This window comes from Haliotis cracherodii, unplaced genomic scaffold (genome assembly GCF_022045235.1).
Source record: "Haliotis cracherodii isolate W230 unplaced genomic scaffold, xgHalCrac1.p SCAF_48, whole genome shotgun sequence".
NCBI classification, from domain to species: Eukaryota; Metazoa; Mollusca; class Gastropoda; order Lepetellida; family Haliotidae; genus Haliotis; species Haliotis cracherodii.
In genome coordinates this window covers 361,307-387,924 of record NW_027266306.1, presented here as the reverse complement: position 1 = coordinate 387,924, position 26,618 = coordinate 361,307, and the positions used below count along the sequence as shown (strand labels likewise).

General features: G+C 39.8%; 1 protein-coding gene across 1 annotated transcript in view; it reads left to right on the top strand.

Moving 5' to 3' along the window:
* Positions 1-2,401: 2,401 nt before the first annotated feature.
* The window catches only part of LOC139441912 (uncharacterized), a 30,434-nt gene continuing 6,217 nt past the window's right edge, over positions 2,402-26,618 (top strand). The window contains exons 1-15 of the mRNA XM_071222660.1: positions 2,402-2,486; positions 11,690-11,907; positions 12,992-13,081; positions 13,588-13,717; positions 14,166-14,298; positions 14,503-14,596; positions 14,957-15,022; positions 16,125-16,267; positions 17,107-17,156; positions 17,842-17,956; positions 18,528-18,704; positions 21,288-21,429; positions 21,569-21,679; positions 21,892-21,946; positions 22,473-22,619. Coding sequence (XP_071078761.1) covers positions 2,402-2,486; positions 11,690-11,907; positions 12,992-13,081; positions 13,588-13,717; positions 14,166-14,298; positions 14,503-14,596; positions 14,957-15,022; positions 16,125-16,267; positions 17,107-17,156; positions 17,842-17,956; positions 18,528-18,704; positions 21,288-21,429; positions 21,569-21,679; positions 21,892-21,946; positions 22,473-22,619 — 1,756 coding nt within the window. The remainder of the gene's footprint in view (positions 2,487-11,689; positions 11,908-12,991; positions 13,082-13,587; positions 13,718-14,165; positions 14,299-14,502; positions 14,597-14,956; positions 15,023-16,124; positions 16,268-17,106; positions 17,157-17,841; positions 17,957-18,527; positions 18,705-21,287; positions 21,430-21,568; positions 21,680-21,891; positions 21,947-22,472; positions 22,620-26,618) is intronic.

Genomic DNA, 26,618 nt, shown 5'->3' with positions numbered 1-26,618 from the left:
TGAAACAAGGAGGTTTGCAGCAGGAACCGACAACATTCATTATCAGCTCCTGAAACACTTGCCCGATTCAAATTTTGAAACACTACTTAACATATTTGATGAAATATGGACAACTGGAAATTTTCCGCCTTTGTGGCATAATGCCATTATCATTCCAATACCCAAGCATACCTGGGATCACACTGATCCACCCAATTACCGTTACATATTATTAACTAGCAGTGATTGTAAAACCATGGAGCACATGGTCAACAATCGATTAGTCTGGTAGTTGGAGACCAATAATCTCCTGAGTAACATCCAGTGTGGGTTAAAAAAACAGAAGTACCATTTATTATTTGGTGCGTTTAGAATCATTTATAAAAAAAACATTATCAACAAACAAAATGCTGTATCCATCTTTTTCGACCCAGAGACCATTTCAGATACGAGTGGGCTCTGCCCTGTGTGATTATTTCGATCAAGATGAGTGCGTCGCTCAAGGCAGCATCCGATCTGTCAAACTTTTTAGCATCAAACTTCATAGTCTCACTAAAGTATTAAACGCTTGTGTTATGGGACACCTTTTGTGGATGATTTCAGCATTTCATGCCGTGGTAAGGATATGCAGAGAAAGACAACTACAACTATGTGTTTGCAAATTTCAAAAATGGGCCAACGAAGCCCGTGATTTCAACAGTTGTACATACTATTGGTATGCCAAAATAAGTTTTTCAAATTTGCTTTTAAATATAACTTTATATTCATGACTCACCTGTTTAAATCAACGTGTTCCCGTCGTCATATGGCTGAAAGTCACCCGACAGTCACGATCTGCTTCCCATCAAACGTCTCCAAATATGGAAGATTTACGGTAGTCATTTTTGTAAATGATACCTAGTGCGACTGATTAATGTCTACAGCGTCCGAGTGGGATGAGTAGGAGTAGCATATGGCATTCATGGTCAGTAACTGGAATGGTATCAAAAAGTAAAGCAGTGCCGATGGCACATACATATTGCAGGATAAAGAAACCGATTGGCTTGAAATACAGAATGCATTGCAAAGTATATCCGTAGTTAACTTGGATGTAGCATGTTTGGACTAAATACACAAAATATTAACAAATCTAAGAACTTCATCTAATGCATGGTCAATTTATACGCCCACTATAAGAGTGGGTGACCGAGTGGCCGCTTTTAGCAATATTCCAGTAATATTACGGAGGGGGACACCAGAAATGGGCATCACACATTGTACCCATGTCAGGAATCTAACCCGGGTCTTCGGTGTGACGAGCGAACGCTTTAACCACTAGGCTACCCGACCGCCCTTCACATGTTACATGGCCTTAAAAATGAAAAAAATGGGTTTTGTCGCTTCTATTTACACAATCACACCAGGAGACATCCTTGAAAAGTCTCATTATATTACTAAATAGAAGCATGGATGAGCTAGCTTCGTTACGAGTTACAGGATGACGGTTACCTTTTGTGTGACCTACATGCACCACCGCCCAGCCAAAAAGGAGAATGCGTTTCCTGAGAGAGTGAGACCTTTTCCTTATGCAGAAAAGAGGAAGTGTTTTCTGAGTGAGTTCAGTGAGGAAAGTAACAAGTGAGCGGTTCGTAAAGAATAAACCACGTGATCAGTTGTACACGTTGTGCATGGCATATACACTAGAGATGTCATTACTGTCCTTGCCGCGGGATTTCCGATACGTACGAGACGGTAAAAGTCTTACGATCCCAATCCTCTATTGGTCAAGATCATTATTTGACGTGTCATGAACTTATCGTTACTGTCATTAACCAGGGTTTATACTCTGTGAGTTTTTGAATGACTCGTACGAGATGCATGAGACGTTCATTATAAATGGCAAACAAATAGTTGATAATATAATTTCATACCTAATGAAATATTCACTTTGCCAACTTAAAACTTTAAAACAATAGCCAACAGCAAACATGCAAATGTATCCTTCTATGCATATCACTGTGGGGTCCAGTTTTGGGTGACACAAGAATTTTACACATATTTTCATTGTGACGCTACCAAACAATCATTAAGTACAATACTCCATAGTCGCAATGGCAATGTTAACAAATGCTCTCTTTGTATTCATTTCAATCTAAACCAGGATATAAATTTTACATCCGTGTCCCTTCTGTGCACATCACTTTAGGAGCCAGTATTGGATGACACAAGCACGTGACATATTCATATTGTGACGCTATCAAACAAACATAGTCGCAAGGGCAATATCAAAGACACTCCTTTTGTATACATTTCAATCTCAGCAAGGATATAAATTTCAAGTCATGACTGATCATGAGAAGAGTACAAAGTAAACACTACGCTGTCGCTCAGTGGAGGAAATTTGCTAACCGATTTCAAGAATACATCCTGGTTGAATGTTGAAATGCAGTCTGACCCGAAAAAGGATTTTGAGAAAATGAAGATTCTTATTCTGCTAACGTTAAGCAAGTTTGCATTGTGCCAAGACAGTGAGTACAAACATATATTATGAAACATGTCGTTTACGTTTAGTAACCTATGGCATGCCAATATATTGGGATATAGTTTTTGCGTTTAAGCTAATGTGTAAAGAAGGGTTTACTGATGCCCATTAAGATATACTTTTTGTGAATTATCTCAATTTGATGGCAAATAAACGCCGCACAAAACGTTCCATAAAACATAAGAAATTTCAACGGAAGGCAAATTGCATTGTACGATATCAGACTTTATCAGAAACATGTGTTTAAAGTCAGCGTATCCTGTCCCACTTGTGGCACCCGTCACTCGTAAGTTACTCGTCACCCAGATGTCATTTATATGGTCTTTCACTGTCAGATATGTCCATTGCATCCATTTGGTATTTCGCGGTTTCAATACACACCCCAAATATCATTCATACAATCTCTCATGGTCAGTAAGTAAGGATAAGATATATGGATGAACGACTTCTTTAATACAATTAGGAGCGACGTTTTGGTGTAGGTTCTAACAAGGTTATCAAGCATTTAGTCAGATGAAACACTTGCTTGATAACAAGCTCTCATAGAATCTCACGGTCAGGTATTTTGGTTTTATCTGATTTATTTATTATGTCAGTGTTTCAGTGATATGAGGTAGAATGGGTTTAACGTCGAGTTCAAGATTATTACACTCAGAGTGTATAGCAACGCACATGCACGCGTGTGCATGTGGTGGTTTGTTCCAGTGCTAGCCTACGGAAATACCATGCCACAGTTTAACATGGATAACTCACTCAAACTCCGAGCCAACCAGTCCATGTTTTATCCCCTTAATGCCTAGTGCCAGCCAGGGTGTCAACAAGTATAGATATGGATTTGTTAACACCACAGATGGCAAAATGACAGTTGCCTGTAATCGAGGCTGGATTAGACAAAACCAGTGTGATAAGGTGTGTTTTGCCTTGAACTGATATTACGTCAAAGAACTCGTACGTAAGCTTCTACGTACTTTAACTTTTAAATATGAGGGCAAAACTATACCTCATTACACTTCACATGGGGTTTGAGCAAACTTTAATTTTTAATCATATTTGTATGTACGTGCATGAAATTGACATATTAGCTTCTACATACCAGCAGACATCATGGTTATCAGCTACCTACACTTTGTCCTTGTTGAATACAATGTCATGATGAAGTGTCTCGTTTGTTTACAGGCCACCGTCGCATGGTTGGTTAGTTTGTTGTTTAATGCCGCACTCAGCAATATTCCAGCTGTATGATGGCGGTCTGTAAATAATCGAGTCTGGACCAGACAATCCAGTGATTAATAGCATGGACATCGATCCACGTAAATGGGATCGATGACATGCATCAACCAAGTCAGCGGGCCTGACCACCCGATCCCATTAGTTGCCTCTTATGACAAGCAAAGTCGCTTTTTACAACAAGCATGGGTTGCTGAGGACCTATTCTACCCCGGATCTTCATAGGTAGCCGTCGCATGGCAAGAGAACTGTTTTTCGGCGTCAGGCAATAAATACTTACTATTTTTATGAAAATTGTGTGAATGACAGGTGCTCCCGATCGAGCAGGTCATGCTCACCCCTTTCGCGAATTCCAGGGATCATCACTTATTTCTAGTGGTCCATTATTATAATTTTGTATATTGTCCTTTACGCCCAATGGATTCTTCTTCGGCGGATAATCAACATTTACATTTTATAAGTTACAGAATGTACATGTTATTTCATGACTTCATTGTATTACATTTCACATAAGTGTTCCTGTTGATGTGAATGTTTTATCAACAGCAAACTGCGTTTATTATATGTTGGATTTTGCAAAGTGTGATTAATATTCGCATCGGTTGACTACATTTAATATTATCAGTAGACTGACTCCACGATTATACATCAGGGCAAAAGTAAAGTACTCCTCATACCTCTCAACTTCAGATGTCATTCAGCGTTAAGTACATGTGACGTATTTACAAAGAACATAACTTCATCTATTGTAAATATTGTTAATGTCCATATGTGATGGGCGTAAAGTAAAGTTAATGTTTCTGTGAATCATTTTACATTTGCCAAATATTCATGACATACAGCCACGCGCTTTTAGTCTTGTGACTTCACATATGGTCAGATTATACATTTTCTCGACGCGAATAGATGAAAGATTGCTGATGTGGCGTTACTCTTGTGGCCTGGAACTTGCACCAGGTTGATTCTGTATGGTCCAAGAACATGCCCGGGTCACTGTGTATAGTTATTGATAAATCTACTCCAGTTCGTTTTAAAAATACTTTTAGATTTTCGCCTGAGCCTACATGTAGATATTGTCGTAAGTCAGGGTATATTAATTCCGAAGGTAAAAAGCTGGCTTCTTCCCGTAATGCTTTTGTAAATAACAGATCACAGCCTTGCGAGGTTCGGATAAAGAGGAGTTAGCTTTTTGTAGACCAGTAGTGAGATGAGTAGTTACCTTTTGTTGGTAATTGGTTTGTGTCAGCTAGCTATCATTCAAAAAATGAGTTTTGATGAGGAAATGAAATCCGCCAGATGTTCCGGCTAATAATAAATGGAAACCTTTTCCTCAAATTGTTCATCCAAATTCATATAAAAAACCATGTTTTGTGTTAGACACATGAAACTCGTTTGACAGGTCATTGGGATGTGAACAAAATTTTATCCCATTTGTTTTGACCTAATTTGCAGCATGATGTGGTTGAACATGCCATTTATGTAAAAAAGTTGGCAAACCTAATCCGAAAATCCCAAACGCACCTTTGAAACTCATACCGGCCTTTGAAGAACGTTTCAGAATTGTCATTATTGATTGTGTTGGTTCGTTGCCTAAACCTAGGTCAGAGGAGAATAATTACATGCTTACTATCATGTGTGCTTCCACAAGGTTTCCAGAGGCTATTCCTTTACGGAGAATTATGGCTTAGGTTATTGTTCAAGGCTTTGGTAAAGGTCTTCACTGAGGTTTGTTTGTCCAGGATTATTCAGTCAAATCATGGCTTTAATTTCATGTCATGTATTTTCCAGCAGCAGTAAGCCAAATTCAGGTTAAGTCTAGATCATATAATACTGAATTTCACAAAGCTTCTGAGAGACTCTTAAGAATATAACAAGGACTTACTGTCTTGAAACTCAGAAGGATTTTGAAAAAGATTTCAGTCTGACAGTAAGTCGCCTGATGCACTGGAGCGTGTCTTTGCAGGGTCTTCATTAGACATTAAGGATTTTAAATGCAAAGACAACATTATTGCTGGTGCAGTTGGCAGAATGTGATCAGTTTTGACTGCAAACATGTCCAATGTTTTTGCACTTTATTTAGCAAAGAAAGTTATCGCTATGTTCAAACCTTCTTTCCCTGAAAGGGGAGAGTGTTATGGGGCAGTGTCATTAAGTGTTGAATCTGTTGTAATTGTATTTCATTGTTTCTGTGGAGATTCAGTGGAAGTTGATAGCATAGTGTTTTGACAACAAGTAGTTGTTAGGAATGCAGTACTTTCTAGCGATATCAGTGGTGTGGAAGTTACTCTATTTGGATGTCCTTTGGAGTCAAGTGTAATATAGAATCTTCTGGAACAGCTAGACTAGTCCAGCACTGTATAGAACCTTCTAGAACATATTTAGACTACATACAAAGCGGCAAGCCGATGCCTCACGCATTTCACATTACATCACGACCAGCGGCTGTGTAACGATGACGTTTTGACCCTGGACATAGAGCCTAGGCCTCATTGACCATTGTTATTGCTTGACCATTGTTATTGCTAGGTGAATATTATTGTCACTATTATGTGTCATGCTTCCATTGTAATTGAACTGCCATTGAATGTTGTACTGCCACTATATTGTAAAGTGCCATTGCAATACTTTGCAATAATTTCCATTGATTAGACACCTAGTTAATTTATAACATTTCTTGGTTTCACACTGAATTCTTTTACGATTAGATTTCAGGGTTATTATGCTAACTATCAGAAAGTAAAACAAAAACAACAGTTTGGTGGGAATAAATGGGCGCAGTATATTTCAAATTGGACAGTAGCTGGGAGCCTAGGAACCTAAAACCTATAGTGGGTGCCTACCCGAAGGTACCTGGGCAGCCCAAGCAAAGCACAGGAAGCACACACCTAAGAGGATATCAACATTCACATCGATAGCGCCTCCTTAAGCACTGCAGCAAAAACCTATTACACAAGCAGTGTACGAACATACAAATCAAAGCATTACCAGGTGGAGTGTCACACTGACTGGTGATACCGAGAGTAGTTAACAGGTAGGGTATCACATAGCCTGCTATTAGCGAAGGGAAGCATACTCAATGCAATAACAACAAGCTAAAAGCATTTTGCCCCCAGATTCCCCTCCACCACTTCTTGTCTATGCAAGAATGTCCCACCAAATGTACCATTGCCAGCAAGCCACCAGATTTTGGGGATTAATAAGCTAGAGAGCCAACATATTAAAGGTATTCAAAGCATTTTCAATGCTGTCTTGCAAAATTGTTAAATAAATGTCATTACCCAAATCAGAGAGGTGGATCCTATCATACACCGGGTCACGGTACATGCCAGATATTTGACCTGTTATGTCATGTTTAACCATAATACCCGCTCTGCTACAAACAGCCACAGCGGCAAACCAATTGACCCTTTTGCTCTTATGCTCAATAGCAGCATTATTCTTTGCCCCACGCCAGTGTAGTCTAGGAAGCATCTCTGACCACATTAACTTGGTTTGGGGCATAAGTTTAGTGATAGCTTGAATATTCACCTCTATAACAGAGCATAACTGTTTACCACTTCTATCGACAAGGTCATTGGACCCCAACTGTATAACAAGTATTTTGGGGGGTGGCAACCTCTGGATCTTTCGTCTGAGATATGGGATTAGTTGTTGCCACTTCATCCCCCTTTACCCAAGCCAAGTTATCCCTTCGCCAGGTTTTTCCAAAGACAGATGTAAACCTATTGGTCGTCCAACTGCCCTTCTGTGAGCCCAGTACACAATCGATGAGCCGACTATCCAAATTTCTGTAAACATATAAAGAATTTGATGACGAAGATACTGAATTAAGCCAAGTTAATTCTAATATATGATTTAAAGGCATTTGACTTCCACCGGCCCCACTCCAGGATTGTTTGCTCTGGGATGCCTTGAATGGCAGCAGTTGTGGCTGCACCAATGCGAAATGACTGTGATTTGTATTATGATGTACAGCAGCCAATAAATCTAAGAGCCTTAGCGTGTACAGCCCTGAATTGAAACTGAGTCACTGGACTAGTGCTGTAGTGAAGAAACAGTTGAGGAGGTGATGGCTTCGGTTGAGTTGACAAGTATGACCTCAAATTGTAAACACCACACGACGGAGTGCTATGTTTGGCTATTTGCAGAGTTGGGCCATGACCAGTCTGATCAGTTTAAGAAAATCGTATTTTTAGAGTAATATCGTCATCTAGGACTGTCACATCACCAAACAGTTATCTGCTCTCATGTTTTGATCCAGATGGTGTGACCTCACCTACCCAGAGAAATCCATAAAATGTAAGCGAGAACATGGCCTTGAACAAGCATGCTTCATAGCGTGATGAGCAGACATGCTGCAAACCGTGCATAAGTTTCTCAAGCAAACAAAGGGAAATTGGGGCCCTGCTATCATCCATGGAAGACATGATCCTCATACCTTTCAGCATTTTTCTCATTTTCTCTTTTTCATCAGTTGGGTCAGGAAAGCCAAGTAATTAATGTTGTCTGCCCAATCCTGACAAATGTTTTGCAGCTGTAGCTGGCGATGCCTGTTTTAGTGACAAGTAACCTGAATATCTTACTAAATGCTGTAAGGGGGCTGGCCATGTGACTGGAATACCTACTTGTGATCTGAAAATCTCAAATTGATTTACTGCAGATTTAAATGCTTTCCTAGTATTCTCTGCGATCGAATGGTCTAGTAGCCTTTCAGCTTCAGTATAAGATTCCAAATTGAAGTTGGTATCTGTGTTGAGTCTGAGTCCGCACCTGGTGCCAATTGACGAAACCTCTGAAATTCAGATGGAGACAACGCGTCTGCTATTGTGTTGAGCTTACCTGGGATGTATTTGCCTCTTACCATAAGATTAACTTCCAAACAGCTGAGAACTAATTTCTTACGAGTACCATAACCCGCGATGACTTTGCAGATAATTTGTTCAAAATGGTCACAACAGCTTGATTGTCAGTGTTGAAAACAACCTTCTTGTGTTGGAGGTGATGACCTTGCAGGTTTACTGCAATGATTATTGGAAATAGTTCTAAAAATGTGATGTCAGAAAGGAAACCAGCTTCAATCCATTCCTTTGGCCACTTTTCTGAAACCCATCTTCCGTTGAAATATATCCCAAATACCATGTCTTCTGCACCTGCACTATCGGTGCATCTGATCATTATCCATCCATAACCTATTATGAAATACAGATATGCCTTTGTTGTTTCTGAAGAAGAAGAACCATGTTGATAAATCCAGTTGGATCTCCTTAGTAATGCGAATCCTGGCATGTGGTTTGTGAACATACTTCGTGGAGTCAATCATTCTCCTAGAGAAAGGACATCCTATAGGGATAGCTCTGCATAGACAATTTAAGGTTCCAATGAGAGACTGCATCCTTTCCAAAGTGATTTTGCGTTTTCCCATTAATTACGAGAGTAGATCCAGACACTTGGCAATTTTATCTGGAGGAATCCTGACCAACATCTCCTCTAAGTCAATTTCTAGGCCCAAAAAGGTGATCTTTGTACAAGGTTGTACTGTTTTTTCATGTGCTACAGGGACCCCCAAGTCTTCACAAAGATTCATAAAAGTATCTAGTGCTATGCTGCATTCATTTGTATTCATCTCACCTCCAAACAGAAAGTCATCCAGGTAATGTAAAACATCACCAGCTTGAATTGATTGTTGGACAGCCCATTGAAGAAAAGATGCAAACTTTTCAAAGAGAGCACAACTTACCTTGCATCCCATGGGTAGGCACATATACACATAATACTGTTGCTTGAATTTTATTCCTAAGTCTGAATGATTAATAGGACAAAGTCTAAAAGCGCTCTTTATGACTTTGCTAACTGGCAGCTTTTACCTAAAGTTTGAACTATTTCAACTGCACTGTCAAAACTAGTATATTTTACTCATGCTGACTTCTCCTCAATGTGATCATTAACTGATGAGCCTATCTGACAGGATAAATGGTGTATTATTCGAAACTGACCTGGTTCTTTTTTAGGTACAATACCTATCGGTGATATCCTGAGATTACGAGTAGGTATTGGTCGATACTGGAACGGACCTAACATTCTCCCTGCTTTTATTTCTTTATTAAGTTTATCATGAGTGACCGCAGTGTTTCCTTCTGCAGATTTTAGGTAAGGAGATCCTGTTTCCTTACGAGGACCACTATAGTTCAAAACAAAACCCTGTGTAGAACCTTCTATTAATTCTGCTGCCGCTGCCTGATCCTGATCCGGATACCTTTCGAGCAAAATTCTCAATACACTAGTCTTAATGGAAAGCTGAAACTTTTGGCTTATTTTGGTTTGTTCGAAATCTGCAGAATTTCATGGGATGAAGTTTGGTACACTGAATACAAGAATGGGAATACTTGCAATTTTGTCTGCTACAGCTCCGGTAGTTGTAATCAAAACATGGCCATGGGCGACGGCCCTGCATGTTGGACTGTAGTGATCTAGTCCGCATACTCTGTTTGGAGTGGGTGTTCTTGAACATCAGCCAATAATCTGGATAAATTCTTGCCCATGAATTGCTGGGATCGCGTGCCTGTCTAATTCTAAAATGTTGATCATATGATCTCCAACCTATACCACCATATTTTTGTCCTGCCTACCTGGTATGAATATACTTAATCTACTGTTGGTGCTTTTCTGGGAATCTTTTTCGGGAAACGATCATTTAAATAAGGAAGCATGTAGACAATGCTGGCTGAAGATTTTTTCATAACCTCAATACCACCCCTACTATTCATTGTTACCATCAGATCCGGGATAGAATAGGTCTTCAGTAACCCATGCTTGCCGTAAAAGGCGACTATGTTTGTCGTAAGAGGCGACTAACGGGATCGGGTGGTCAGGCTCGCTGACTTGGTTGATGCATGTCATCGATCCCAATTGCATGGATGGATGCTCATGATATTAATTACTGGATTGTCTGGTCCAGACTCGATTATTAACAGACCGCCGTCATATAGCTGGAATATTGCTGAGTGCCGCGTTAAACAACAAAAGAACCAACCAATGTTACCATCCCAATATGCTGTGATTCAACAAATCCTGATTGGGTTGTCTTCAGAATAATAATGATAATTCCAGATTTTTTCTTTCAGTGATTGTGGCAATGGGTCGCTTATCTTGTCTTCAACACACCAAATAATGGGGGTATCGTTCATATCTTCAGCAATTTCTGAACTAGTTAGGCCACTCGACTGACCACCCTGTTCATGGTTTAAGTTGATTGATGGAAAAGTTGAAACAGAAACCGCGTCACCTGATTTTGGCTCCTTTTTGGTCTTGTCAAACGCCATTTTCAATCTCTTGTAGCCACCTGTGGTCCCTGTCCCGTCAGTGTTCTGCGTCATCCGTGTTGCGTCGTCTGTCCCCTCTGTCTCATCTCATTGACGCTTTCGGCCGTCTTCCTTCGCCTTTCTTTTCTGTAGCTTCTTGCCTCGTGGCATACTGTTGATTGGCGAGACGTTGGTTAAATTTAACTGCACTTAGTGTTGTGACAACATCGGCAAGAAGAGACAAAAACGCGACTTGATTCTGTATATATAGTCAACGTTACCAAAGGGAGGTAACCCATCAATATTTCATGCCGCTAATAAATGAATTTATCCTGGTATTATATCTTGTACTTAGCGGATAAACTTAATTAACTTGTTGTTTTAGCTTGGAAGATGACAGGTAACATGCATTAAATATAACTTTTGAAATGGTATACATGAATATGTTTATTTTACTGCGTTAATTTTGGATTATTATTGATAGTATTTAACACTTCAGTGGTTGCATTGTTGTGATAGCATTTTTTTCTATTTCCAAACTGCTCTTATACCACATACTTCATTAGACCACTTACCAAGCTGGAATTATCTGTGTAGAATTATATTTGAGAATACAACCTTCATTTGGAATGAAATATCTGACATATATCGTTCTTCCTTCTAGGTATAGGAGCTATCGTTGACATTCTAAAGCCAAATCAAGGGTTGAGAGACTGTACTCTCCCCAGGGAGTTCACAGTGAGTGTAAGGACACACAATGACTCCGTCACTCTTCAGTTGGAGACCAGCACGTCGGTGAAGAAAACAACCCCTGTATATGTATCTAGACAGGATGAGAAGGGGAACCCAATCATCGTCAGAGATACAGTGTTGGAGCTGGAGGTAATAATGCTGTCATAACTCAGTATTTGTTGCAAGAGTTGTTATAATGTAGATAAGATGAGAACGTATGTAGTATGGTAAATATTCATGATATCAATTTTTACAGAGATCGTTTACGCATATTAGCAAAAGGGCATGTACGGGTGTAGAAAATACAAGAAACTAACCCAGAACTGTTTGTGAGACTTTTATCGATGCAATAATCATTCTTGACATTTAACCAAGTCAAAATGTATTTTTACATTATCTAAAGGGTGGGGTGTGTATTCAATTGTCAAAATATCATTTGCATATTTCATTTTCAAAATTGATAAAATCATTTTTCACTTTTATTTTAGAAATATAGAAATTTACTTTACCCTTCTCAAAAACATTTGATGCGTGAAGATCCGCGGTAGAATGGGTCTTCGGGAATCATTCTTGCTGTAAAAGGCGACCTTGCTTGTTGTAAGAGGCGACTAACGGGATCTGGTGGTCAGGCTTGCTGACTTGGTTGATGCAGGTCATGGTATTCCAATTGCGTGGATCGATCCTCGTGATGCCAATCACTGGATTGTCTGGTCCAGACTCGATTATTTACAAACCGCCGTCATATATCTGGAATAGTGCTGGGTGGGGCGTTGAACAACAAGCAAACAAACAAAGCAATTGCGTATCTCGATGTTCTTAATGTCTATCATTGGATTGTCTTGTCCAGACGAGAATATTTAAAAAACACTGAAATATGGCTGAAATATTGAGTCCGGCGTTAAACAGCAAACAAAATAAAACAAAAAATGTTTTACAATATTAACCATGTTTATTTCTGTCTTGTTTATTAGCACAAGAATATTTAATCTTCAAGGAAACAACCGTCCGTGATACACACCGGCGTTTCAAAAAGCAAAGAAAGAAGAGTCGCACCTATATCTGCAAATACGTCACTTGCTAACTTTGGAAAATTTATGTCATAAAGCTCATATTAACCTGATATGCTTAAGGGTTAGATAGGCATTAGCACAATTCAAAAACGACACTCTCCTATTCATAAAGAATGTCATTTCCTGTTGTAATTATTACCACATACCTTTTAATTTTTTTTCAGGGAGCAGCCGAATACCAGGATGTGATTCACATGGCTAACATCGAGGTTACCTGCATTATTAAGGAGGAGAACCAACCGTATTATGCATTTGTATGTGTCACCACTTTTCAAACTAATATGAAAATGTTGAATGGCAATTGATATAATCTGTTTGATGCGCCCATAATCAATTAAAATCAACAGAACAACGCCTGTGTCGGTTGTACAGATAGTTCTATACATCAAGTTCCTTTTAGATGGAAACCAGAAGGAAATGTCTCCAGAAGGAGTTCGCTATCAATTTAAATAATACCTTTAAAGTAGCACAAGTTTATGTCTTCATGAACGTGACGCCTCATATAAAATGCATTTCGTTTACATGTGCTACAATTCGTTCACATATATCATTCGCGATTGAGGCGGACATTTCGAACACAAGGATTAGAATTATTGTGCGAGCCACAGATTGTTTTATCTTTTGAAAGTTCACCAAAGTAGCTGTATTGTAAGGTCATAAAAATAGTTTTAACATATATATATATTTTGAGTCTATGAAATGTAATTCAACACGCAAATAATGAAACAGATGCAAATTACAATTGTTGTTTATACACCAGGAAGGGTTTCTCTTGCTCAATGGACCAAGTATGTATGAGCTGAAGCCGACAGGAACAGAATCAGCTTCCAGTGATATCAAATACACACTTACTTCTTCCCCAGTACACATTCCACCAATAGATAATGATGGTAAGGTGTTCGTCGGTTTAACGGAAACAAATAAATCATCCGTTGGATGTTCTAAAAAAGATTTCTTTCGCTCTTCCTTTCAGAATATTGTATGTTTTGTCACACAAACATCCCGGCTGCACCCAAATATTTAATGGTCGGTCCGTTATGACAGTAAAGTTATCTGACATTATCACATGGTAGTGTCGACTATGACACGACCAAGTAAAGAGAATGGAGAGGGGCGTTTTTCAAGGTTATATCTGTAGAGATGCAGGTTTTTTCAAGGTTATATCTGTAGAGATACGCGAATGCAAGACTGGTTCTAAACAATCAATAATATTTTGGCCTGATAACCGATAGTAAGTTGTTTTGCACATTATCAAGATACAGAAATGAGAAATGGTTAACGTAGAGGTTACAAATCACATGAGTAAATGTCACATGGACATTTGTGTATTTTATTCAGATGATGGCGAGAACGGTCAGTCAGGAAGTGACAGTGAGATGATGGCATCAGAATCCTTGAGGAAGAAGCGCCAGATTCAGGAGCCAATCTACGTGGACGTTATTACGGTGATAGCGTTCTCTGTTTATGAAAGGTACTTGTCTTTTACCTCACAACAGTTAAACCAATCAATAATCTCATACTGCAATGTGTCTTACCTAGCAAGATATTAATATCTCTGACATAATAAATACATTTGCCATTCAATCCCTGCAAATAAATACTTTGTATTGTGTAACATGGGAGATTTTATCTTGTCAACGCATTTTCTGGTAGTTGATTCCGTTGTATGTGACAGATGGTATTCCAGAGCAACCCAGCTGTCCGAAGCCTTAAAGCACCAGGAGACAAAACAAGGCATCAAAAGACACTTTGCACATCTTGTAAACGGGGTGAGGTTTCTACTAGTAACAACTTCTTGAATACTGTAAAGTCGACGTTTCGGTATAGATCCTTATACTGTTGGCGAGCAAATGGTTGTTGTCAGTCTTGCTTCACAACGGTATAAGGATCTATACCGAACATCGCCTTTACAGTATTAAAGAAGCTGTTATCCATAAATTGTGTCTACTTTATATTTTGTCAATTCAAGAAATCATTAGGTAAATTAAACAGTTTAGCATAGATTGCTTACGTGATAATATGGGTTAGTTTGGATAGAAATTGACGAGTTTAGATGTTGTCATGATAATATTATCATTTTTCCTGTAGAGTTAAGTAACCTTAACATACTATTTCCCTTTCCATAACAGGTAGATCTCCGTTATAAGAAGGCGTCCCCTCTGTACAACATAAACCTGGTAGGATATATCATTGAGGTAAGATGTTTGCCTCCAGGGGTGTTAGGTAAACAAACACTGGCGTGTTATATTATAAGTAACAACTTTTTAAATTTACGCTGTATTGATGGTGATATCTGATAGCGTCACTGTGTAGGTGACACTAAGTTTACCTTGTGTGAAGGTATTATGTTGACATCACCTATCATCACAGTTCATATGTACCAAACACAATTCAGCTTAGCTATGACGGTAGATTTACCCCAAAGAAAGTAGCTAGATAAACCATTTTCAAAAGCACAATAACAACAAACACAGGATTACTAAATTTCCAAAAACATGGTTATGATAAGACAATATTGATATTATCATTAATAATTAAACAATCTGATTCACTCCAATATGTGAGCCTAGGATTTCTGTTGGATATAAACAACTTCAATCACTAATTTAAGACATGTAACCTTCCACTATGTATCGTTTTGTTATACATGTATGTCTCTAGGTACTCCATGTATCATAAGTATGTATGTATCATGGTACTCTGTGTATCATTAATATGTATGTATCATGGTACATGTACTCCGTGTATCATTATTATGTATGTATCATGGTACTCCATGTATCATTATTTTGTATGTATCATGGTACTCCATGTATCATTATTATGTATGTATCATTGTACTCCGTGTATCATTATTATGTATGTATCATGGTACGCCATGTATCATTATTATGTATGTATCATGGTACTCCATGTATCATTATGTATGTATCATGGTACTCCGTGTATCATTATTATGTATGTATCATGGTACTCCATGTATCATTATTATGTATGTATCATGGTACTCCATGTATCATTATGATGTATGTATCATGGTACTCCGTGTATCATTATTATGTATGTATCATAGTACTCCATGTATCATTATTATGTATGTATCATGGTACTCCATGTATCATTATTATGTATGTATCATTGTACTCCGTTTATCATTATTATGTATGTATCATTGTACTCCGTGTATCATTATTTTGTATGTATGGTTGTACTTCATGTATCATTATTATGTATGTATCATGGTACTCCATGCATCATTATTTTGTATGTATCATTTTACTCCATATACCATTTTAGGATGTGCAGTTACCACGACCGTTCCAAAGTGCTGTCGTTAATGAAACGAAGATAGATGGTGATAAACTTCTCAGTGGCACAAGGCAATGGAAGGCTGACACACCAGGATTCCCTGACAATGACCACATTATTGTGTTCACAGCGTGAGTTGTCACAATCAGCTTAAAGTATATTTAAAGAATATTAAATTCACACATTTCCCTGACCATCTTATTCCCTGTTGTGTTATCTCTGTATTAGTTGCCCGTGTTGTACTTGTGTTTGTTTTCATTCATTAGTTCTCTTTGCTTTTTGTCTGAAGCACTGGTGATGCAGGGTTGAATTTGAACTCGCTCACTCTGTCCGTTCTAGATCGGCTTTTCTTGATATCTCTAAACAACCCTTTTTCTTTCTATCCCACTACCTTTTTTCCCCCAATGTTCTGGGTACACATCTCGTTATTTCTGCATTTACAAATGTTACCACTTACATCAGATTATCGTAGGCTGGATTCCCAAATTCGCCCTGATTATGTTTCCGGTATTGTGGTAATATGTTCACGTCTGAGACCCTCACATCGGGTCAAGGGTAGAGCCATTTACAGCCATGTAATGAACACTTTATAGGAAGGAACACTCGACTTCGGTTCAAAATTCAGCTTTAAAACATTTTAAATACTGACATGGTATCAGGCTCAAGATGTCCAGGAGTCTTCTCGCGGCAGCTTATTCATGGTTCACAACAAAACATGAGCTAAAAGTCAGTATCGGAAACAAAATATTTTCAATGAATCGAAGAAAAAACGACACAAGGCAATTTGGCTACTGACGCTTTAGAACATCAAACATAAATCTAACACGTGGATATATGACTGAAATTATGCTTAAACGTAATTAACTCTATCAATTAAAGAATCCAGGGCTATCATTAATATGATGATACTCTGTCCTGCTAAATCTCTGTCGGTGCTCAAAGATCATGTCATGTTACCAATTCGTTTTAGGAACGATCTGTTCATTGTGGCGAAAACCGGACAAACGAGAAACCTGCTTGGTGAGTCGTAGTATATTTTCTTTTTGATTTTAGATTGAGAATCTAAATATTTTAGCAATGTATACATGCCTTTGGTAACACTTGGTTCGGGGATACCTTGATGTGTACTCAAAAGGAAAACTAATTGTGGTCATATTATATTATAATTATTCGTGTTTAGAAAGACATTACTCTTATAGCCTCTGGATTTTCTTCAGGAAAACTAATATACTTCTGTTTAATTGAGATATGAATCATCTAAAGATGGCTAAGGATCATCTTAAGATATGTGTTGTTCTTTACCCAATGTTAAAGGTATTGTCATTTTCATGTTCATCTGTTCTTCCCAGAACATCCAGCTACTGTGCGTTTTGTGTATTCAGGTAGAAAACAATACATCCGGATATCCACATATTTCGCATCATCCTAAATGCATATAATCACTGTAACCTTCATAATTGAGTCTACCTTTATACGGTAAGCAATGCAAATGGCAACAGCAGGTATTTCTTGATACATGAGGTGGTTGGGTAACCTGGTGGTTGAAGCGTTCGCTCATCACGCTGAAGACGGGGTTTGAAGCCCATTTCTAGGGACACCCGTTGTGATATTCCTGGAATATTTCTAAAGAAGGTTTAAAAACATACGCTTTCCTGCTATATGTTAATGTGTTTCATGCTCAGTTTCCATCGTCGTTTTGTCACAGGATATGCATATGTAGGAACAATATGTGAAGCACCAAATTACAGTGTGTCAGCTGTGGAATACACTGACAACCTGGTTGACGACATGCTCGTCACAACACACGAAGTCGGACATGCGTAAGTGTTTTTAATGTATAGTTTACCATGGTTTTTTTAATAGTTCATATTTATTGGTCGCCGGTGATTTCGAATCTATGCTAGATTACTAATATATACATCGGACACGACATGCAAAACCCGGAAAAGACACATGTACTGGACATCTGTTGCTATTCATGTTAGCCTATTCTCAAGTTGGATGGTTAGTTTGTTGTTTTACGTCGCACTCTGTCTAAATAATCGAGACAATCCAATGATTGATGTCATGAGCATCGGGACACAATGGGGATCGATGGCATGCTTCAACCAAGTCAGCGAGCCTGACCACCCGATCCCGTTAATCGCCTCTTACGACAAGCATTGTCACCTTTTAGGGCAAGTAAGGGTTGCTGAAGACCTATTCTACCCCGGATCTTCACGGACGCTTAACTGTGTGAATAAAGCAATTTCTCAGCATACAAATCTCTTGGGTTAAATCCCTTCATTGGTGCTGTGTGTGAAACGCATGGGATGGTGCTAGAATATTGATAAAAATAGGATGATGAAGAGAGATGAATATATCTTGTAAATCGAACCTGGTATTTCGCAGGCTCAGCGCCAGGCATGACGGGGAATACAACAACGCGTGTAACTCTACATACGAGTACATCATGACCGGCAGCGGGTACAGCAGGACCCATGTTCTTGACCACAACAACTACTACGTCTTTTCTACATGCTCGTCACGCTACTTTCAAACCTTCATCCAAGGAATCCTAACAAACGGGTTGGTATGAAAGACGAAACAGTGAAAAAGTAAATAAATGGAATAGAAACCTGACACACATCGACATGGGAGATGGGGGTACCATACATGTATTTCCAAACAGACGGATAGACAGACATACAGACAGGCAGACAGGTATAATGAAGTGGTGACCACTATATTAACTGTTCCTGATCATGCGATCAATTACCGTATTCGACGTAATGAGCGCCCCGCTCCAATAAGCGCCAACGGCGATATTTGCTGATATATTTGCTTGTGAACAATCCCAATTAGCACCCCTTCCGGTTGATCAATGTACACAACACTTATTTATTTGCGTATAATACGCACTCGTGTGTTATATGCACCCTTAATTATGAGCAATTAAGTTCTGGAAAAATGTATCTCTCGTATATAAACATTTCAGGATGTCAGCTTAAACCACAAAATTTATCTTTCAAACCTGTTTTTTTTTCACCAAAATAATATTCTAATAAGAGCCCCCTATTTCTAACTTTGAAAGCGCCCTGGGCGCTTATTACGTCGAATTCGGTAATTGATCGCATGATCAGGAACAGTTAATATAGTGGTCACCACTTCATTATACCTGTCTGCCTGTCTGTCTGTCTGTCTGTCTATCCGTTTGGAAATACATGTATGGTACCCCCATCTCCAATGTCGATGTGTGTCAGGTTTCTATTCCAATGTTTTATACGTTTTATTTGATGGGAGCCTCAGGTTAACAAGGTTTTACTATAAACAGTTAACCATTTTGTTTAAATGTAGCCAAGCTAGATTTTGGATCAGGATTCAAAAGTGAGATGGTAGTTTCTTTATCTATTAAGTGAATTTTACTTGTAAAGACGATTTGTCTGTGCATTATAAAATATGTATATCGTTTGAACTCGACATATTTAAGAAATAAACGACGAGAGGGAGTTATTTATCGTACAATAAAACACTGCAGGGAGAATAAACTGTAATATAAAACAACGACCACGAGACGTTTAAATCATATATGAGATATGAACATTTTGTACAGCCTTTTGAAGGATGTCAATAAATTGTACAAGCTTTAAAGACAGTAATCCATATTTAAAATAATGATGACTCCCTGAATACAGTCAAACCTCGGCAATGTCGGACAATTCCATTTTGTGTACAAGGGGGGTTAAGTTTGGTATTATCACAACTGTCACGTAGATTATCTGCACCGTTTCTTCCAATACCGATTGTCATATCTCTTCCACTTTTGGATACGATCGTTTGGCCATTGCGTGTATCTGCTGTGTCCAGCTACATCTATGGGGAACAACTCACTTGACACTTACCTCTAAAAATTAACGTCATCCAAATTACGACGTCATCAGATTACGAGCGAATGTTCGAATCTCCAGAAATGACGTCATGATAGAACAATGTTTTATCGTGAAATAAACCGCGCTTCGTTCTTCATCTTCTTTGCGATTTAACGTGTAGCTATCTTTTATAAAAATTTGGTGCTATAATAAAAACAACCTTAACACTCAAACTCAAACCTATATGTGAAATGAACACTTTTTTACTGAAGATCTGGAATAATCCGACTCGTTTTGGGGTGTCACACATTTGCTGTCGACAGCTTTTCACGTGATTCATTTTATACGGTGTATGCCAATATGTTTGTGTGCTTGCCCATGATAAGTCATCTAATACTATAAATGTGTTAGGTGTATCTAAGAATTATTTCATTACCTTTGTCCACGGCATTTCTTTCCTGACTATGAATACATTACTATTTCCTTTGATTTAGCCAAAATCAACTTGTCAATTATAAAGTATTACTTACAATAAAAGCTGAGTTTCAGTGAGTTGTTTTCCATTAGCCCTGTTAAAAAATGTTTTCCAAACCAATATATTTTCAACTTGGTTAGTGCGAAAAGTGATTGGTAAATGTGACTCATTGTTAGGAGTGAATATGTGTGGTGGTGTGTTCACTGGAATCCGAAACCAAGACCGTCGGTTGCTGGCGTAGCTAAGGCAAAATTGATAACTCTGCGTAACGTATTTACAGCATTATGGACCGCATCCGTGGTCTAGTTGTAGAGCGTCCGCCGGAGAGCGGAAGGTCCGGGGTTCGACCCCGGCCGCGTCATGCGAATAGACCTTGAAAGATGGTACTTGTTCCTACCCTGTCTGGCGCTCGGCATTAAGGGGCTAAAACAAGGACTGGTCGGCTCGGAGTCAGTATACTGTGTCTGAGAGGGGTATTCATGTTATACTGCGGCATGGTATCTTAGTAGGCTAGCACTATCAATCGGCATCAGTCCGGACTATTACAAGGAGCCACAAACGCGCACGCACGCACACACACGAGTACGCACACACGCACACGCACACGCACACACACACACACACACACACACACATACACACACACGTGCATGCACATCGCTATATAAGTGCAATAATCTTGGACGCAACATAAAAAGAATATTTCTCCTCACCTCACCTACAGTATTGTGACATTTTAAAATATGTCGTGGTGCCTATGCCCATGAGTATATCCATATAACATAATACAGCCGTGATATTTCCTATTCAGTATCGTATGTTTTTCAGTACAAATGCCCAACAGCAATGCCTACAGACCAGTCTCGAGCCGGCGTCTGTGACAAACATCACGGGGACGATGCCGGGGCAGCTCAACGACGTTCACACGCAGTGTCAAATGATGTTTGGGCCAGGCTTCGTCTTGCGATCAGTACGAAAAATATATTTATTAGCATTAGAAGAAATCCTGCTTGGTCAATCATATACTAGACAGGTGTAAAACTGTCTTTCTGCTATATTTCCATTATCACGATAGACATTTTACTCACTACTGAACATAACATTTACAGGATATCGACATAGGTAATTCAGAAAACATATGCAAGAGAATGGTCTGTGGCAAGGAACAGCTTAAATCGTCCCGAAACGCTGCAGACGGAACGCCATGTGGCGATAAAAAGGTACACAATCTGAACGTGCATATGTGTCTGTACTTAACCCATGTTAACATTTGTATGCACTTCCCAGGGAACTGTGAATGGAAATTGAATGTAAACATGTTCATGAAATTGGACTGTATAAGTTGATAGGCGTAGCAATTGCTATAAATGTTTCATAAATTGTTGTTATTATTATCATTAGTAGTGTTATATGTGTTGCACTGTGATTTCAGTGGTGTGTTGCTGGACACTGTGTGTTTTCCATAGATGCACCAGAACAAAACAATAGTAAGTTATTGAAGTATACGTTTACACATAAGTCAGAGGAATCGCTTCTCGGGAGCATGGGTATGATGCTGACAAACTACGGATCATAACAAAGGTGAATCTGTGAATTCGAATCCACTAGCAGTGGATCTTGGAAGCACTAAGGGATGCAACTTTGCCAAATGTGTCGTAGCACATCAGACCACCAATCGGTACAAAAAAAGTGTACATAATATCATTTAAAGAAGCAAAGGAGCATCTGAAATGGTAGTCAAGGTCATATTGTCATGAAACGGTCACAAAACAAATTAATGATCATAAATATTCGATATTCTGTATTTCAATTCGAGTATGTCACACGGTGAACAAAAACAAATGTTTGTCGTCAGAACATTAATACAGGATACAAATTTAAGAAATAGTAAGTGGTACTTGACTTTTTTCTGGGTGTGTATGCTATACCTCGTTAGAGAGCGCCATAATATCTCGGACGACATCTTTTCCTTGAATGCAATGATCACTTTCGGAAACCTGCCAACAATTTCAGCTGACTGTCTCTTTGGGAACCAGCCAATCGTTTACCCGGGCAGTAGAACATGTGCTGAGCTGATAAGTGCAACACCACGTTTGTGCTACAATCCTGGTTATTTGACGGCCTGCTGTGAGACCTGTCCTGTCTACAAGAGAAATGACGGTACTTATTTCTTAATGATAGTAGTCTCTCGTTAAGTCATTTCAAGCATATTGTACAGAATGTACACTATTTCTAAGTATAAATCTAATGTGCTTTACATCTACATGTTTCATGTATTCGATATGTACAGAGAAAATATCATGTTCCAATAGGGAATACTTTGTAATGGTGCTATTTATGGGATCGTGCGTGGAGTGAGGTGGTGGTGGTGGGTTGGGGGTGGGGGTGACTTGACTGAGCTGATATTTTTGTTGCAGCAAATAATTTGTTTTTGATAAAGAATTAACCAACGGCAATATAAGTTCTTGTTTACATGCTGGTTGTCCGGGGGAAATGGGTTGTGAGCAAAGGGTTTTCGCTGCTTTTCTGTACTAGAAACAATTCTAATGAAACATCTACCTCTGGTACATATATAAATCATAAATCCTGTATTTTGGCTTCAATCACACTTACTAAAATGTTCAGATTTTCAACAGACGTCCTTCTCACTGTCAATCACACAATTAGTTGTCGCAGAGTAGTCCTGTAACTACCCAAGACTTTTTTTCCTGTGTGTGCTTGAGTTAACTCCCACAGTAATATTAGTAACAATCTAGCACTTGGTAGTAAGGCACATTAAGCTAAGATAATTCTCATAAGTTTTCTATAATAACACATATTAAAGACTGTGTTTGGGGATTTCGTGAGGTCGTCATGTTGTCTCCCTCTACCCCTGGGTGCAAGAAGTGTGTCCGATTCATGGTCAGGGGAGACCCTCATGAAAACTGCACGAAGTGCAGAGGTATGATCTGCACTTAGGAGAAGAGATGTGAACAATGCAGTAGGCGCGAGGCTGCCAAGAAGAAAGTGGAAAACATCGTAACTGGAAAATCAGTTTCCACTCCAGTGCCTCCCTCTCCAGTCCACCCACCATCTCCTGCACCCACCATGAGTCTGATCAACCAACTGTTCAACAGCAGGAGATGGTGAATGGCATGCTCGAGACGAAGCTCTCAGCAATGGATACAGAGATAGGAAAGATCAAAGAGATAGCTCTGGCATAGACTATCCGATCTTCTTCCACGGCCGTAGGCCCATCTACAATAGACCAGTAAACTGGGCCGTACAGTCAGCCTGCAGGCGTTACCCAACCAAGGGAGAATACCGTACGGGAACGGCACGGTATCCATGTACAGGCCGTCCACGGCAACCAAGCCAGCCAGCCACACCAGCCAGATGCTGAACAGTTGCACGGACTCCATGGGCCAGCCACCCACAGCTACCCAGCCGACCGACTACGGCTTACCGTATGACCTTCATCAGCCAACGGTTCCCAAGCCAGCCGCACGGCACACACAGGATTATCCAGGCAGCCGACTGGCCAGCCGGCCGAAAGTGCAACCACCGCATTGCTTCCGCTACCCATGGACCACAAGCCACACAGAGACAGATTATACCGGAATCATGGTGACCGGAGGGTGACGAAACCTACGGTATATACGCAGAGTGCGACGATTATCCATTATATCCATTATCCTAGTTATGTCTATGGACTGTGATTTACGCCTATCGTCTTTCAACATAATGCCGAATCCGGGCCCAGTGGGAAGGCGTCTACTGTCATACGCCAAAAATTGGAAGCGAGTTATGCCCGCCCACTGGATTCCACACGTCGTGGATCACGGATACAAGCTACACTTCAGGGAACACCCGATCCTGAACACACACGCCGTGGGCCGAAGATTTCCCCTGGTCGGAGCCAAGGGTTTTTACTCCCTGGTCTTCTGGAAAAAAATACAAGCGAGATGAGGATGATTATAAATTTACAAACCCTCATCAAGAGATCTGGTACCTCCACCAAAATTCCAGATGGAGTCCATACGGAAATTATGGTCTAGGTTGAAGAAAGGGGACTGGCTTATCAGCCTAGACTAACAGATGCATATCTTCACGTCCCGAGAAACCCATCCTCGAGTAACTATCTACGCTTCAATTGTCGACGCTACGAATTCCAAGTCCTACCATTCGGGATAGCTATAGAGCTTTGGCTATTCACCAGGATTACAGCACCAGTCATCAAGTTCGCTCACCTCCAGCTAGTTCGAATTCAAAGCTATCTGGGCCACTTCCTAGCAGCAGACCAAGGAAAAGATCAGCTACATCAGAACTTGATATTCATGGTCCAACTTATGACCTTCTAGTCAATCCATCCAAGTCAGAAACTACTCCGGTTCAAGACATTATATGCATCAGAGTAAGATTCCAGCTAGACATGGGATATCTATGCCCATCGGAGGATCGATTCGATAAGACTATAGAGATGATTCAATCACTTTCAAGTCAACCCAGCAAGTCGCCGAGGTGGTGGATGTCTCTTCAAGGCAACTTTACGTCTCTACAGGTTATGATCTTCAGAGGAAGGCTCATGCTACTTCCTCTACAGATATGTGTCAACTATATACGATCTCACGGCCAAGAGTGCCTGACTCAGTTAACTCCTAGATTACTATGAGACCTCCATTGGTGGAATCACAGAGAACATGTGATGAGTGGCATCCCTCTGATATATCCGACGCAAGAGCACCATCTATTCACAGACGCGTCAGATTCGGGATGGGGAGCCCATATGGACGATCTCATCGTACAGGGATCGTGGAACACAGAGGAGAAAAACCTTCATATCAACTGCAGGGAAATCAAGGCCATATATAACGCCATCCTGGAATGGTGGATACATATTCATCTATCATCTGTTCTCATAGCCACGGACAACACCACAGTAGTGGCCAATATTCAGAAGCAGGGAGGAACCAGAACAATCACCCTGATGATGAAGACTACACGATTGTTTGCCTTGGCAGACTCCTTCAATTGAAGGATCGAGACATATACCTGGGAAACTGAACAGTCTTTCGGGTGAGAATAGTGGCAACAGAATGGACATTACATCCCCAGATCTTCACCTGGATAATAAAGCTATGGGGCATATCACATATAGATCTATTCGCCACCTGCCAGAACAACCAACTTCCGGTCTATGTCAGCCCAGTTCACGTCCAAAGAGCTCACCAGATCGACGCTCTTTCGATGGATTGGACCAATCTTTTCGCCTACGCATTCCCATCATGGTCTCTCCTTGACAAAGTCATCCATGAGGTGGAGGAGACGGATGGTGTAATAATACTGATAGCTTCAATATGGCCCAGCAGGGCGTGGTTCCCCGGTCTCCTTAAGCTACAAATGGAGGAACCTATACAGTTACCACTTCGTCGAGATCTGCTATTACAAGTCCAGCATATTTCACGAAAATCTGCCCAGTCTACATCTAGCCTGGAAGTTTTCATGCAGAAGATGCAGACATCCGTATACTCTGAACTTGCCTCAGAAGCTGTTGCAAGATCGGGGAGACCTTCATCCTCCGACACCCTTGATTATTATTCTGCATATCAGGTGTAGGGAGGATTAGAAGCACCTTAAATATCAACTATCACCATTAGACCGGAAGTGAGAGAATAAGCGAAAGTGACGTCAACACCGGAAAAAAAGTTGCTAAATGACGCCTTTGGGGTAGAAATAGGCCTAGAAAGACGCCATTACCAAAAGGGGGAAGTGACATACCGGAAGTGACGTAATCGTCGGTATTAAAAGTCACAAATCTAGGTTTATTTACGATCAACATCAGCAAATATGTGGTAAATCTAATGTAAATATCACATATGTGACTGATTCTTGACACAGTATCTGATTTTCAAGTCCTCAAAGGGAATTTCAGAGGAAATTATCTCAAGTAGGATTAGAATCAGTACATAATGATTTCCAGAAGAGGTTTGCTGTGAATTTCACAGGGGTCCCTCTGGTATATTCTGGCAGATATGTAACAGGTGTAGAAGCTTCGTAAAAAAATATTGAACAATAGTTTATCATTGTTGATAATTCTAACAATACTGCCTCTTTCACATACGAATTACGCCCTCTCACGTCTCGAATTCGTCTACCTCTAGTAGTAGATGAAAGTGGTGT